This window comes from Macaca mulatta, chromosome 8 (genome assembly GCF_049350105.2).
Source record: "Macaca mulatta isolate MMU2019108-1 chromosome 8, T2T-MMU8v2.0, whole genome shotgun sequence".
Classification (NCBI taxonomy): Eukaryota; Metazoa; Chordata; class Mammalia; order Primates; family Cercopithecidae; genus Macaca; species Macaca mulatta.
The window spans coordinates 20,724,430-20,738,278 of NC_133413.1; the positions used below are offsets into that span (position 1 = coordinate 20,724,430).

The 13,849-nt window shown below is 45.0% G+C and overlaps 1 protein-coding gene across 1 annotated transcript in view; it reads right to left on the bottom strand.

Moving 5' to 3' along the window:
- Window positions 1-13,849, bottom strand: part of PSD3 (pleckstrin and Sec7 domain containing 3) — a 696,970-nt gene that overhangs the window by 548,214 nt on the left and 134,907 nt on the right. The window contains exons 4-5 of the mRNA XM_028852422.2: window positions 3,802-3,899; window positions 1,229-2,101 (exon numbers count right to left, since the gene is read on the bottom strand). Coding sequence (XP_028708255.2) covers window positions 1,229-1,981 — 753 coding nt within the window. The 5' untranslated portion in view covers window positions 1,982-2,101; window positions 3,802-3,899. The remainder of the gene's footprint in view (window positions 1-1,228; window positions 2,102-3,801; window positions 3,900-13,849) is intronic.

The window sequence follows — 13,849 nt, forward strand, 5'->3', positions numbered from 1 at the left end:
GAAGGAGGGGTGCCGTGAGAAGCCTGCAGGAGAGGGCATGGCGTTCAGATGAAGCGGCACCCCCTCCAAGCCCATGAGAGGCCCCTGCCAGATGCTGTGAATTTCATTCATTTCTTTTGTGACTTCCCTGAGATTCCTCTCCATGCTAACCCTCAACACTCCAATGACCCCCTCTTCCTTCCATCTCATCCCACCACCCTCCACACCCTTCCTCCCCTCCACCCTCATGCTCACACACATGTAAAGGATAGCAGGACGTCCACACTGTGAGAAAATAAAGCTGAATGCATCATTTTAACTTTTGTCCACCCATGTTGAGGACAGTGCCCCTGAGCTGGGGGGAGAAGGTGGGTTGCAGACACCAGCACGACCGGAAGGCGGGGCCGGAAGTGAGGAACGTGAGATGCTAACAAGGGCGGGCAAGGCCGTGATCAGAGGCAGAGCCCATAGAGCTGGAAACAGGAGCCCACAAAGCTGGAAAAGACCCTGGAGGCCACACAGGGCTGCCTTCCTCTTCCAGATGGGGAACGGAGGCTCCTGTCCTAGGCTGCACATCCATTGGGTGGTGGTGGTCTAGGTGTGTTTGGGAGATGGGAGGCAGATAGGAGCCCTAGAAAGTCAGGTGTTCATGGATGACAGTAGGGTGTGGCTGAGTTCCAAGGCTGTGCTCCAGTTCTGGAAACCTCCACAGCTCCCTGGAGCCTCCCCCATTGTTCCCAATGCCCATTCTGGAGAACAGACTTTGCTTTCGCCCTTGTCTTTCTGCAAGGGTGGGGGGGGGTATTTGCCCAGTCACGTCTCCATCCCCTCCTCTGAAACTGGAGCTGTGGAGCTCTATTTCTCAAAGTGGTTAAGAGGAGTAATGGGATGTGAGAAAATGCCTAGCACATCACAGAGCCCAATAAATATCTGGGTACCTCCTTTGTCCTTCCTTCTGGTGTTCCCCCATAAAGTATGCCTGACTTTTCTTCTCCCATCTTTGGCAGAAATCTTGGGAAATAGTTGATCCTTGCCTCCTTCTAAACGAAACGTTTTCAGCCTGGAAGGTGGCAGAGGACAGAGCCAATGCCAGGCCTGGGAAGGCTGCGGCTCGTGGGTACCTCTGCTGTCAAGGTGTGGCCCATTCAAGCAGAGGAGAGAACCAATGCCAGAAATTGGGGGCCAGGGTGGCATGTCTGTCTCCTGGCCCCCTTTTTTCTGCTGGGTTTCAGGCCATGCGAGTTCTTACCTTGAGAGGCAGAGTGGCAGGCGGGGCTGGGCAGCCCTTGCTGGTGTGCACGGCTGGACAGTACCTGTAGAGCCGTGCCCTTGTCGCCTGCACTGCGGGACCTGTGGCCTCCTTACAGCTCCCAGGGAGTATTTGGCAGGTCTCGGCACCTCTCCTCAGCACATTCTTTTCCTCTCCATCTGCAGTGTGGACCAGGACAGCCCTTGGAGGGAAGCATCCCAAGTTATCCCTGCATTGGGGGTCCATGCCCCACAGGTCCTGGGCGGCAGAAGTGACTGGCCAGTGCTTCCAGCCCATGGAGGGACTGCTGCTTTCGTCACTCATGACGGGAGCTGGGCTAGGAAGCCTCCATGCCCGGGGCTGTAGCCCGCCCAGTGTCTTGGAGGCAGGGGCCTGGCAATGCCTGTAATGTAGGGATCTGTAATCGCCACCCCTGCTTACATCCGGATCCTGGGATTTTTTCCTCCCTGCCTTCTTTTCCCTTGGAGCAGAGCAAGTGAAAGCAGCTGGTTCCTCCGTCTCAGGGCCTGCCTTCTGCAGCAGCCTCAAAGGAGGGGCAGCTGAGCCCTGTGTGCGCCTGAGGTCCCGGCCTGCCAAGAAGCCTGTCCTGGGACTTGGGAAACTGTGTCCCTCCTCCAGGCCCCCTGGGGTTGCCGCTGGAGACGGGGCGGGGAGAGCGCAGGCTGGAGGAGCCCGCAGCTGGATGAAGAGGAAGGAAGTTTTCATCTGCTGCTGCTGAAACTGCCCAGCCATTTCCTCCAGGGGGGTCGGGCTGGTCCCTGCCAGGGTGGAGTTTCAGGCCTCAGTGCCCAGGGATGCGAACAGCAGCAGCTGTGGGCAGACGTGACTCAGCCCCATGGTTCCACCGACAGCCTGAGGAAGCAAACAGCAAGTCTTCAGCTCCGGGGGAGTCTTAAACTAGGGGGGTCAGATAATGATTGTGGGCATGGAGCTGGACTCTGGGCCTATATCGCAGAATCAGGAAAAGATAGTGGTGGAGAATAATCTACAAGTGAGGGGTGGCAGTGAGGACAGCCAAGACAACCCCTCTCATCTTTGTTTTCGCTTTTGTTGAGACAGAGTCTGGCTCTGTTGTTCAGGCTGGAGTGCAGTGGCACGATCTCAGCTCAATGCAACCTCCGCCTCCCGGGTTCTAGTGATTCTCCTGCCTCACCCTCCCGAAGAGCTGGGATTACAGGCACCCGCCACCACGCCCAGCCAATTTTTGTATTTTTTAAGTAGAGACGGGGTTTTGCCATGTTGGCCAGGCTGGTCTTGAACTCCTGACCTCAGGTGATCCATCCGCCCCACCTTGGCGTCCCAAAGTGCTGGGATTACAGGTTTGAGCCATCACAGTCGGCTCCCTCTTGCCTTTGTGTATCTAAATGGAATCACTTTTTCTTCACTGCCTCCTTCCTCTTATTTGAAATGAAAACACTATTCATTTCAGAGTTTAATCCTAAATTCTGTGTTAGCTATTCTTGTGATTTGGTGACTGACCTGTGAGACACTGCTTTATAAACGAAGCCTCCAATAAACTTTGAAGTGTACTTTTCATCTACTTTGTTCGCATTATTTTTACTAAATACTTTTAAGCCTCTAGGATAAAGTGTACAACAGACAGTTGTAAGCAACTTTAATATTGTCATGAATTTGCGCTTTAAATCCTGTGGTCATTTATGGGTTCTCTAGGAGAGGTCTCACATCAAAATACTTGGTGTCATAGTTTGTGTCCCCTCCAACATTCTGGTGCTGTGATAGTAGGAAGAGGGGGGTGGCATTTCAGAGGCAATCGGATCCTGAATGTGCTTCCTTCATGAATGGGATTAAGACCCTTATAAAAGAATCTTCACACAGCTGTTGAGCAGTAGGTTGCCCTTCTGCTTTCCACCCAATGAGGACACAGTATTCCTCCCCTCCAGAGGACATAGTCCTCACCAGACAAGGCACCAGATACTTCCAGTCCCCAGAACTGAGAGAAACCAAATTTCACTTCTTTATAAATTACCCAGTCTATGGCATTTTCTTAGAGCAGCATGAAAGAAACTTGGTATTAACTCACCCTCCAAAATGAAAAGAAAGTGGTATTTTGTTGCAGCTGTGCAGAAGACACTTAGCATCAAAGAAAGAGAGAGAGAGAAAAGAAGAAAGAAGGAAGGAAGGAAGGAGGGAGGGAAGAAAGAAGGAAGGAAGGAAAAAAGAAAGAGGAAGGAAGGAAGGAAGAAAAAGAAAGAGAGAGAAATAGAAAGAAAGATGGAAAGAAAGGAAGAAAAAGAAAGAAAAAAATTAAGAAAAAAGAAAAACATAAGAGAGAAAGAAGAAATAAGATTTAAAAAAAAAAAACCCAGGTAACAAATCAGGCTGGAAGGGTTTTTTGTTGTTGTTGTTGTTTTTAAATATAATTTAGCCCATCCTAATTAGAGAGAAGAAAAAAAAATCTAAACCTTTTAACTTGTGAGAACATGGTAGTGCTTTTTAAAAATGGAGATCATTTCTTTCTAGCAAATTGTAACAGGTAATTGAAAAGCATAATAAATAAAAAATGAGACAAAAGGAAGAAGAAAAGAAATCACCTTAAAATTCAGTTGAGTCACTCACATTCATGGTATTTCTATAGGCTTAGTACCTCTCAGAGGGAAAGGAACCTTTCTGAGTCATGCTGACCTTGTACCTGAGGAGGAAAGAAGGCAGGTGTGAGAAAGCTCCAGTCTTCATCAATGTGACATAACTTGACTAAAAGGGAACCAGGAAATCATCCTCCAAAACAAAATGAGCATGTGGTCTAGAACTTCCTTGCTCTGCATGCAGCATCGTGTCAAGTCTGGGTGAATTCTCCCTCCCTGACTCCTCAGCATCCCCACACATGGGCAGCACCCCTGGGGCATCAGGGGCCAGTGGCCCTGGCTGACCACGGCAGGCCAGGCTGAATCCTGGAAATTCTCAGGATGCCAGGATGCCCGGTTGGAGTCTTATGATAGTTTTCCTTGTTAAACATCTTCACACAGTTTTTTTCACCAAAGGTTAAGGAGGTTTTGCTCACGTTTCCAGATAGCTGGCAAGTGACTCAATCTACATCTCATTTAGAAACATGCTCAAATCTGTTTAGGCCAGGCACAGGCTGCTATAATCCTTTTTATCACAAATACCAGTACAGAGAATATTTTGACAAAATCATATATGTCCAAGTGTAATTGTAGGTTGATCTCATTACATTAATGCTCATAAAACATTTTACATAAGTGATGTCCAGTCCTCTATAGGTAATTTTCACACTCTCTTATACAAGAACTTGTCTGAACATGGCAATCACTGTACAAACAGTACTGTGTGTTGACTGATTAACTGCCAACAACATAGGAAGCTGTGTCTTCATATGGAACAGGAATTTGGGTGAGAAGAAACCAGCATTTTGTTTTAGCTTCCGAAGGTGCCAACCATGATGTCAGGTGCTTTGCACAGTGTATTTCATTCAACACACAGCACAATCCTGTGAAGTAGGTGGCATGATTTCTATGTTGCAGTTAAGGAATGTGAAGCTCAGGGAAGGCACAACTGCCCCAAGTAGGCAGGGGCTTTAAAGAGCCGTCAGATGAGAAGTTTCACTCCTTCACCTCTTTCCATTTCAAACATCCAACTTCTAAACCAAATGAAGTAAAGTATCAAGGAAACCATGGTGGTGCAGGCAGCATGTCCAGGGCACTTCTCTCTTCTTTTTATTTGCAAGCTCGCCACAGTGGGGATTACTGCCCAACATTTCATTTCTGGGTTGTGCGGGCTGAAATAGGAGAAGGGTAAAGAAATGGTGGATGACACTTGAGAGCTGACAGGAGTGCTAACTTGGAGGATTCATGTAAGACATTTTCTTGGGACACCCTTAAGTATTAGGAAGCACATTTAGGGGATGGGAGTTCTGTATGAGATGTTGAGGAAAGTGCCAGAGAAACACAAGTAAACAGCAGAGTGATTTGAGAGCATAGACTTTGGTGCCACGCAGACATTTCTCAGCCCTACTTCCACTGTGTGGCCATGTGACCTTAGGCAAGTGTATCAGTCTGCTCTCATGCTGCTGATAAAGACGTACTAGAGACTGAGTAATTTATAAAGGAAAGAGGTTTAATTGACTCACAGTTCTGGAGGACTGGGGAGGCCTCATGAAACTTACAATCATGGCAGAAGGGGAAGCAAACATGTCCTTCTTCACATGATGGCAGCAAGGAGAAGTGCAGAGCAAAAGTGGGAAAAGCCCCTTATAAAACCATCCGATCTTGTGAGAACTCACTCAATACCATGAGAACAGCACGGAGGTAACCCCACCCCCTATGATTCAGTTACTTCCCATTGGGTCCCTCCTGTGACACGTGGGGGATTATGGGAACTACAATTCAAGATGAGATTTGGGTAGGGACACAGCCAAACCATATCAACAATTTACTTGGCCTTTTTGACAATCAGGTCCTCTTCTCTAAGATGAAGTAATAATAACTACTTCGTTTTTAATAATAGCCATTCTGACTTGTGTGTGATGGTATCTTATTGTGGCTTTGATTTGCATTTCTTTAAAGATCTGTGCTGTTGAGCTTTTTTCATATAGTTGTTGACCACCTGTGTGTCTTCTTTTGAAATGTATTCATATACTAACATAAGAACAGAAAACCAAATACTGCATGTTCTCGCTCGTAAGTAGAAGCTAAGTGATGAGAACACACGAGCACATAGAGGGGAACAACACACACTGGGGCCTATTGGAGAATGGAGAGTGGGAGGAGGGAGAGGATCAGGAAGAATAACTATTGGGTATAGGCTTAATACTGGGTGACAAAATAATCTGTACAACAAATCCCCAGGACACAAGTCTACCTATATAACAAACCTATACGTGTACTCCTGAACTTAAAAGTTAAAAAAAAAAATAGCTACTTTCAAGGGCTGTTGTGAAAATTAAGTGTAGGTACAAAAGGCTTCCTTAGCATAGTGCCTGTTACCTAATCGGTTCTGTATAATAAATGTTAGTTACTTTTAGAATTGAGACCCACATGTTATCCTGGAGAAAATTTGTTCACCCAACAGAACAATTTGAGTTGTTTCATGAAATATATAATTTTTTTAACCAGCAATAGGTAATTACATGCATGTTTTTATGCTTCCTGTCTGATGGGAAAGCACCTAAGAGCTGAGGAATTAATTGGGATGTGGGAGGGTCAGGAATGGATTTGGGGTCAGGGGAAATGGGTTTGAGTTCTGAAGTAACTAATCATTAGCTGTGACTCACAGCAGGTTTGAACCTCCGTGGACATTGTTTTAACACAACGAAGTAAATTTCTGCCCTTCCTACTTTATGGAATTGTTTTGCAGGTCAAATGGGATAATCTATGTAGGAATACTTTATACACATAAAACTGATATAAGGTCACACACCACATGACATTTCGGCTAGTGATAGGTTGTCCCATAAGATTATAATGGAGCTGAAAAATTCCTATCATCTAGTGATGTCATCACTGTCATAATGTCATAGCACAGTGCATCACTGATGATGCTGGTGTAAACAAACCACTATGCAGCCAGGCACATACAATTATGTATAGTATGTAATACTTGATAATAAATGACTATGTTACTGGTTTATGTATTTACTATTTTATCATGATTTTAGAGTGTACTCCTTCTACCTATAAAAAAAGTTGGCCAGGCATGGTGGCTCACGCCTGTAATCTCAGCACTTTGGGAGGCCGAGGTGGGTGGATCATTTGAGGTCAAGAGTTTGAGGCCAGCCTGGCCAACATGGTGAAACCCCATCTCTACTAAAAATACAAAACTTAGCCAGGCGTGGTGGCAGGCGCCTGTAATTCCAGCTACTCAGGAGGCTGAGGCTGGAGAATTGTTTGAACCCAGGTGGCGGAGGCTGCAGTGAGCCGACATTGCACCACTGCACTCCAACCTGGGTGACAGTGAGACTTCATCTCAAAAAAAAAAAAAAAAGTTAACTGTAAAACAGCCTCAGGCAGGTTCTTCAGGAGGTATTCCACAAGAAGACATTGCTATCCTAGGAGAGGACCACTCCATGCTTGTTTTTAGCCCTGAAGAACCCTCCAGCGGGACAGGATTTGGAGCGGGGAGACAGTGACACTAATGATCCTGACCCTGTGTAGGCCTAGGCAGTTGCATGTATTTGTGCCATTGTCTTTGACAAAAAAGTTTTAAAAGTAAGAAAAAAATGCTAACAGAAAAAAGCTTATGTTATAGAATAAGTATATAAGAAAGAAAATATTTTTCTATGACTGGAAACTGTGTTTTAAGCTAAGTGCTACTACGAAAGAGACAAAAGGTTAAAAGAATAAAAGAGTTTATAAAGTAAACCTGTTACAGTTAGCTAAGGTAAATTTATTATTGAGAAAGAAAAAATATTTTAAAAATAAATTTGTTGGAGCATAAGCGAACTATGTTGATAAAGCCTAGAGTAGTGTAATATCCTAGGCCTTCACAGTCACTCACCACTTAGTCGCTCACTCACTCACCCAGAGAACTTCCAGACCTTTAAGCTCCATTCATGGTAAGTGCCCTATATAGGTGGACCTTTTTTTCTTTTCTTATTTTTTTTTTTGGAGACTGAGTTTCGCTCTTGTTGCCCGGGCTGGAGTGCAATGGCGTGATCTCAGCTCACTGCAACCTCTGCCTCCCAGGTACAAGTGATTCTCCTGCCTCAGCTTCCCAAGTAGCTGGGATTACAGGCGTGCAACACCACGCCTGGCTAATTTTGTATTTTTAGTAGAGATGAAGTTTTACCATATTGGTCAGGCTGGTCTCAAACTTCTGACCTCAAGTGATCCACCTGCCTCGGCCTTCCAAAGTGCTGGGATTACAGGCATGAGCCACTACACACTCGGCCAGGTGGACCATATTTTATCTTTTATACTGTATGTTTACTGTACTTTTTTCATGTTTAGATATGCTTAGATATGTAAATGCTGATCATTGTATGATCATGCCAACAGTATTCAGTAGAGCAGTATGGTGCACAGGTTTGTACTCTGGGAGCAGTAAGCTAGACCAGAAAGCCTAGGTGTAGGTTATACCATCCAGGTGTCCAAAAGTGCACTCTGTGATGTTCAGCAGAGACAAAAGTACCTGAGGATGCATTTCTCAGAACATATACCTGTTGTGAAGCAACATATGACTGTGTATGTTAGATCCTTGAATTGTGAAGAATGTTGTTATAATAATAATATTATTACTAACAGTAATTCTAAACTATTCATTGTTTGCGATTTCTCTGAAGTCTCAAGGTTCTTGCTCCGAAATAGTGCTAAGGTGAGGCCCTATTTTTTCGCTAGCACCACAGACCTTCAAGATTCATAAACTATGGATGCAAACAACAGATCATTAAAACTATACTTTATTTGTGCTAGTGATATCTTCTCATCACTTCTACAGAGAAAAAGAACATTCTAGAATCCTAACAATGGTGACAAGGGGTGCGGGCACAGCGTTATTAGGAGGAGGAGACACCAGAGCACCAATTTCTCTCACTTAAACCTATGACAACCTTAAGAAGTAGGCAGTATGATCCCCCGCTTGCAAATGCAGAAAGAGAGAATGGGGGAGATTGAGAAGGTTGTAGAAGGTGATGCCATTAGGGAGAACAGTGGTTGAGATGTGTATACAGGTCCGGCTCTTCCCCCTCCTCTCTACGACTGGTGGACTTAATGTAAACAGCATGTCCAGCCTGACTGTACTTCCTGTCCCCAAAGCCCAGGCTCCCAAGAAAGATCCACCCACCCTACATGAGCTCCCTTTGCTCATCAGGGAGCTTTACCATCTCTAATGTTTTTTCCCTAATGTTTTTAAGAACTTATGTGATTCAAGACTGCATAAAAATGGTACCTTATCAACACCATTGATTGAATTGAAGAAAACCAATTATCTCAAAGGAATGATGATTCCAGAGAACAAGTGTTAGAGGCTTAAGACCCAGGAAATCCCAAGGATTCCTGGAAATATTCTATTCAGAGTTTTAGGTCAAAGGAGGCACAACCTGCCTCTCAGTTCTCATTCATTCTCCCAGATGATGGAGTCTACCACTCTCTGTCCCTGGCATTTATTTGCAGAGCTCTTTAGGGTCACTGTGCCCAATTTGGTTGTGACCTGGTGGGCATTCACAGCCTGATAGGAAGAAAAAAATGTGGTAATCTTAGCTGTTCCTGCTGTAACAATTGCGTTTGGAAAATGACCTGCATTCTTAAGTCAAGAAAAAATGAGAGACAAGGTACAGCTGGAATGGGACATGGGACTGAGGGAGAGTTTGGCAGAACTGAAACCTGAATAGCTAGCGAGGCATGAGCATGTTAAGGGAGTGTGTGTTAAGGGCATAGATGAGGGGACTGAGCTGAGAGATGACCTAGGAGAATCACAGCAATGGTAAGAACTAGCACTGACCATCCCTACGCATGCCTCAACAAATAAAGCTTCAAAACATTCTAGGATATTCTATCTACCAATTAGAAATACATTTTCAGAGTCAGAGCTTTAGTCTTTCTCCACTATTATAAGGAAATTTCTGTCCATGTGAGCTTCATGTAATATTGGTATTGGCAATGATGATGATGATTATAGCTACTGTCTTAGTCCATTCAGGTTGCTACATAACAAAATAATATAGACTTGGTGACTTACAGACAACAGAAATTGATTTCTCACAGTTCTAGGGGCTGGGAAGTCCAAGATTAAGGTCTCAGCAGATTTGGGGTCTGGTGAGGGCTGCTTCCTCATAGACAGTGGTATTCTAACTCCAACCTCACCGGTGGAAGGGGTGGGAGGTTTCTCTGGAGTCTCTTTGATAAGAGAACTAATCTCATTCATGAGTGCTCTGCCCCCGTGACCCATCATCTCCCAAAGGCTCAATATCCTAATATCATCCCCTGGAGAGGTGAAGATTTCAACATTTTCCATATGTCACTTCTAATCTTTAGAACAAAGTAAATATTAGAATCTCTGTCTCAAAGACGTGGAAACAAGTCTGCAGAAGTGAAACTTTTCCCTGAAGTGATAGCAATGGAGTGGATACGGGCCCAGGTCGTTTAGGCTCTAAAGTCCACGCTGTTTCCATGATGCCAGGCTGCTTCCTAATTAGTATATTTAGGAGATAACTCTATTTTATAGATAAAGACCTGAGATTTGGAGAGGGGAAGAAAAGAAGAAAACATTTTCACCTCCTCTCCAGGAACCAGGGCCCATCATCCTCTCAACTCCTTAAACTCGTGCTTTTTCCAAACTGAGTCCCTGGTGACCATTTTTTGCCTTTCCCTGAAAAGCAAGCCCAGTTCATTTCTTCAGTAGATGACACCGTGTCAGATATTTCCCCTTGTGATTATTATTTCTGGAAGAACCAGATGGGAAAGCTTGGGAAACATTCTAATTAGAAGGAGTCTTTCATTTCCATCCTGTTTCTATTTCCCTTCCAGCCCCCACCCCCATCCCATGCACACATTGGCACATTCTGAGCGCCTCTTTGTATTTTAGGTTGATATGTGCCTACCTTGGCAGCTGATCACACAGGCAGACTGCTTTTGAAGTAAATGGAAAAAGCACCCAAACAGACAAGAGTACTGAGCCACAGGGAGTTTGAATGTCCTGTTCTGTGTCAAGCCCACATGGCCAGTTCTCTTATTCATAGTTTCTGAAGCCCTTTATACTAAAGAGTGCTGGACAGTGAGAGACAGGGTCTTTTAGCCACACAGGGCTCAAGTTCCACCCTGTGAAGTCAGTGGGAAGCTGTGGTAGATGCCATTTGAGTGTGAGGAGTGAGGGGCTGTACCTCCTCCCCTTACCCTCTCATTGCTCCTCAGTGAGGTCATCCTCACAGTGTTGTGCATTTACTGGAAGCAGCCTTCACAAAACCTTGATTAGATGAATAGGAATGACTTCTAAGAGCGCATTTTCTAAGTAGTCAGCTCATGTCTGTTGACCTTGGTAATGGCTGCAGTTGTATCTAGTGTCCCTATGAGACAAGCAGTTCCCATTGGCTACTCAATTTCATCCTCCCCAGGCTACAGCGGTGAAGTAACTGAGGCCTGAGAGCTGAAGCAACTTGCCCAAGGTCACTAACAAGAGGCAAAGCCAGCACTTCAACCTTTTTTGTCCTAACTCCAACCTGGGGCTCTGAAGTCCTGTTGCCCCACTGGAAGGCCCCTCAGTACCATCCATGCCCAGGGTGGGGCACTCAGGTTGGGTAGGAATGCAGTCACACTGAGTGGGACCGTGATCTGGTTCCCCTCTGCCTGGCAGACCTGGAGGTATGGACAACCTTGGCCGGGTATGAGTGGGATAGGAGCACGTGTGCTCAGCTCACATGCTCTATGCCTTTCAGAAGCAAATCTTGCAATAGTGGAAGAATGTCCTTATTTATCTTAAAAAGTCATACCAAGTAGATGAAGTATGACACGTAGTGGGAGGAAAGCAACACTTAAAAGTACAACCATGGCCGGGCACGGTGGTTCATATCTATCACCCCCACACTCTGGGAGGCCAACATAGATGGATCACTTGAGTCCAGGAGTTTGAGACCAGCCTGGCCAACATGATAAAACCCCATCTCAAAAAAAAAAAAAAAAAAGTTAGCATTAGCCAGGTGTGGTGGAGCATGCCTACTGAGGTGAGAGGACTGCTTGAGCCTGGAAGTTCCAGGCTGCACTGAGCTGTAATTGTGCCACTGCAATCCAGCCTGGGTGACAGAGGAGACCTCGTCTTCAAAACACACACACAAAAATAAAAAAGCAACTGTTTGAAGCATAAGGCTTTTCTTAGGTCTTCATGATGGCAAATGATTGCTCATTCCCTTGAGCACATACATGCAGGTGAGTTTGTTTTTCAACCTGTCTTCTTTCCCCTCTAGTGAAAAAGCCGTGTAAGTGGGAGAGGAAACAGTTCTTTCATATGGTGCAAATGCACCCATCAGAGTCCCGTAGAACCAAGAGTTCTACCCTTACCGATTAACTTCTCTGGGTTAAGCATTGTCTTGAGGGGTAAGAGTGGATTCTCCTTTAAAATATTAGCTACCGTGGGAGGAGAAAACCCTCTATCCCTAATATCTTGCTTCAAGTGGTTTTCTGAGGCTGCTTCCTTCTACACTGTCAGGTCCAGCAGCTCCTGAAGATGGGTGGTGGTGGAAGGAGGAGAGAATGGGCCAAGGGCAGGCCAAGAGGGAGCTGAGCAGCACTCAACATCCTCCATGAACTCAACAGAAGTCAAGAATGCAGGCAGCTCATGATAAAGTCCTGTGGTGGCCCAGGTTTACCGAGCTCATTCACAATTACAGTTGGAGAATTTTTCTTTGGTCATTTTCTACTTTAGAAATACAGTAAATGAAGTAGCAATGTTTTTAAAAACAGGCTTCATCACTTCCAGCTCCTTGTGATAGCAAATACTTGCATCTAAAGGAAATATACTTGTGTGTGTACACACAGGTGGCTGTGCTGTTTGTTTTCCATTCTGCAATAGGAAAAAAACAGTTAACAGGCTTTAAAAAAATCATCCAAGCAGAAAATTGGGAAGAGCAGCAGCTGTCAGAAGAAATGTGTGCAGGGGTTACAAACGATTTCTCATTCACTCCAGATGCTCTCCTTCCCGGTCACCAGAGCCCCATCTGAGAGGCAGATGTGACGGTGCTGGCAGTGACAATGACAGAGGAAGAAATGGGAGGGAGAAATGGTTAGCTTATTTGTTTTAAAAGAAGCTGCTCAAATGTTTTGAGTCCTTCTATGCTTCGTGAGTCATATACCCACTGAATGGGCAGGGCTTGGCTTGAAAGTGGAGACGGCCTGTCCTGCCATTTCCTGAGCGGATGATCTTAGGCAAGTCACTTGGGCTCTATAATGCTCATTTTCTCACTTATAAAACAATAATGATAATACAGTCTGCTTTACAGAACTGAAGGAAGAACTAAGCAAGACAGTATGTAAGAAAGCAGTTTATAGAATGGAGATTACTATGCACAAGGGAGTTATTTTTCTGAACAAACGGCTGGACTCAAGCTCACAAAATATCCATGACAACATGCCCTTCAGGGTGATTGTGAGTAACGTAAATCTTAAAGGATAATTAGGAACTGGACAGTTAAATAAGAAGACAGAGAGCACTTAGGTTTTGCATGAGCAAAACACACATACAAAGAAACCACGAAGCATGCAATCTGCAGGGCAGGCTGGGGCATGCAGACTTGAGGGGTGGCGGGTGAGCAGGGGTGGGCAGAGATGAGCTCCCAGGGCATTTGGCTCCATAGCAACTAATTATAAAGTTTGAAGTAGGAAGTGGCAGGAGCCTGATCCTAGAGGCATTATATACCTTCTCAGGGAGCTTGAATTTTATACCCTAGAATGATGTTGTATCCATTATGTTCAGTGAAATTTTAACAAACATATCTTTTTAAAAAGTTTCTTTAGTCAAGCAGGTTCTCGAATGGTGACATAAATAGTTAACCCTGTTTCTCTACTGCAGGACTTGTCAGAGCCTTTAGTATGCTAACATGAACCACAAATCTTCAAGAAGGAAGTACTCTGGGATGTTTCTTCAAGACCGTTGACCACAGGACTTTTTTTTTTTTTTTGAGACAACATCTCACTCGGTTGC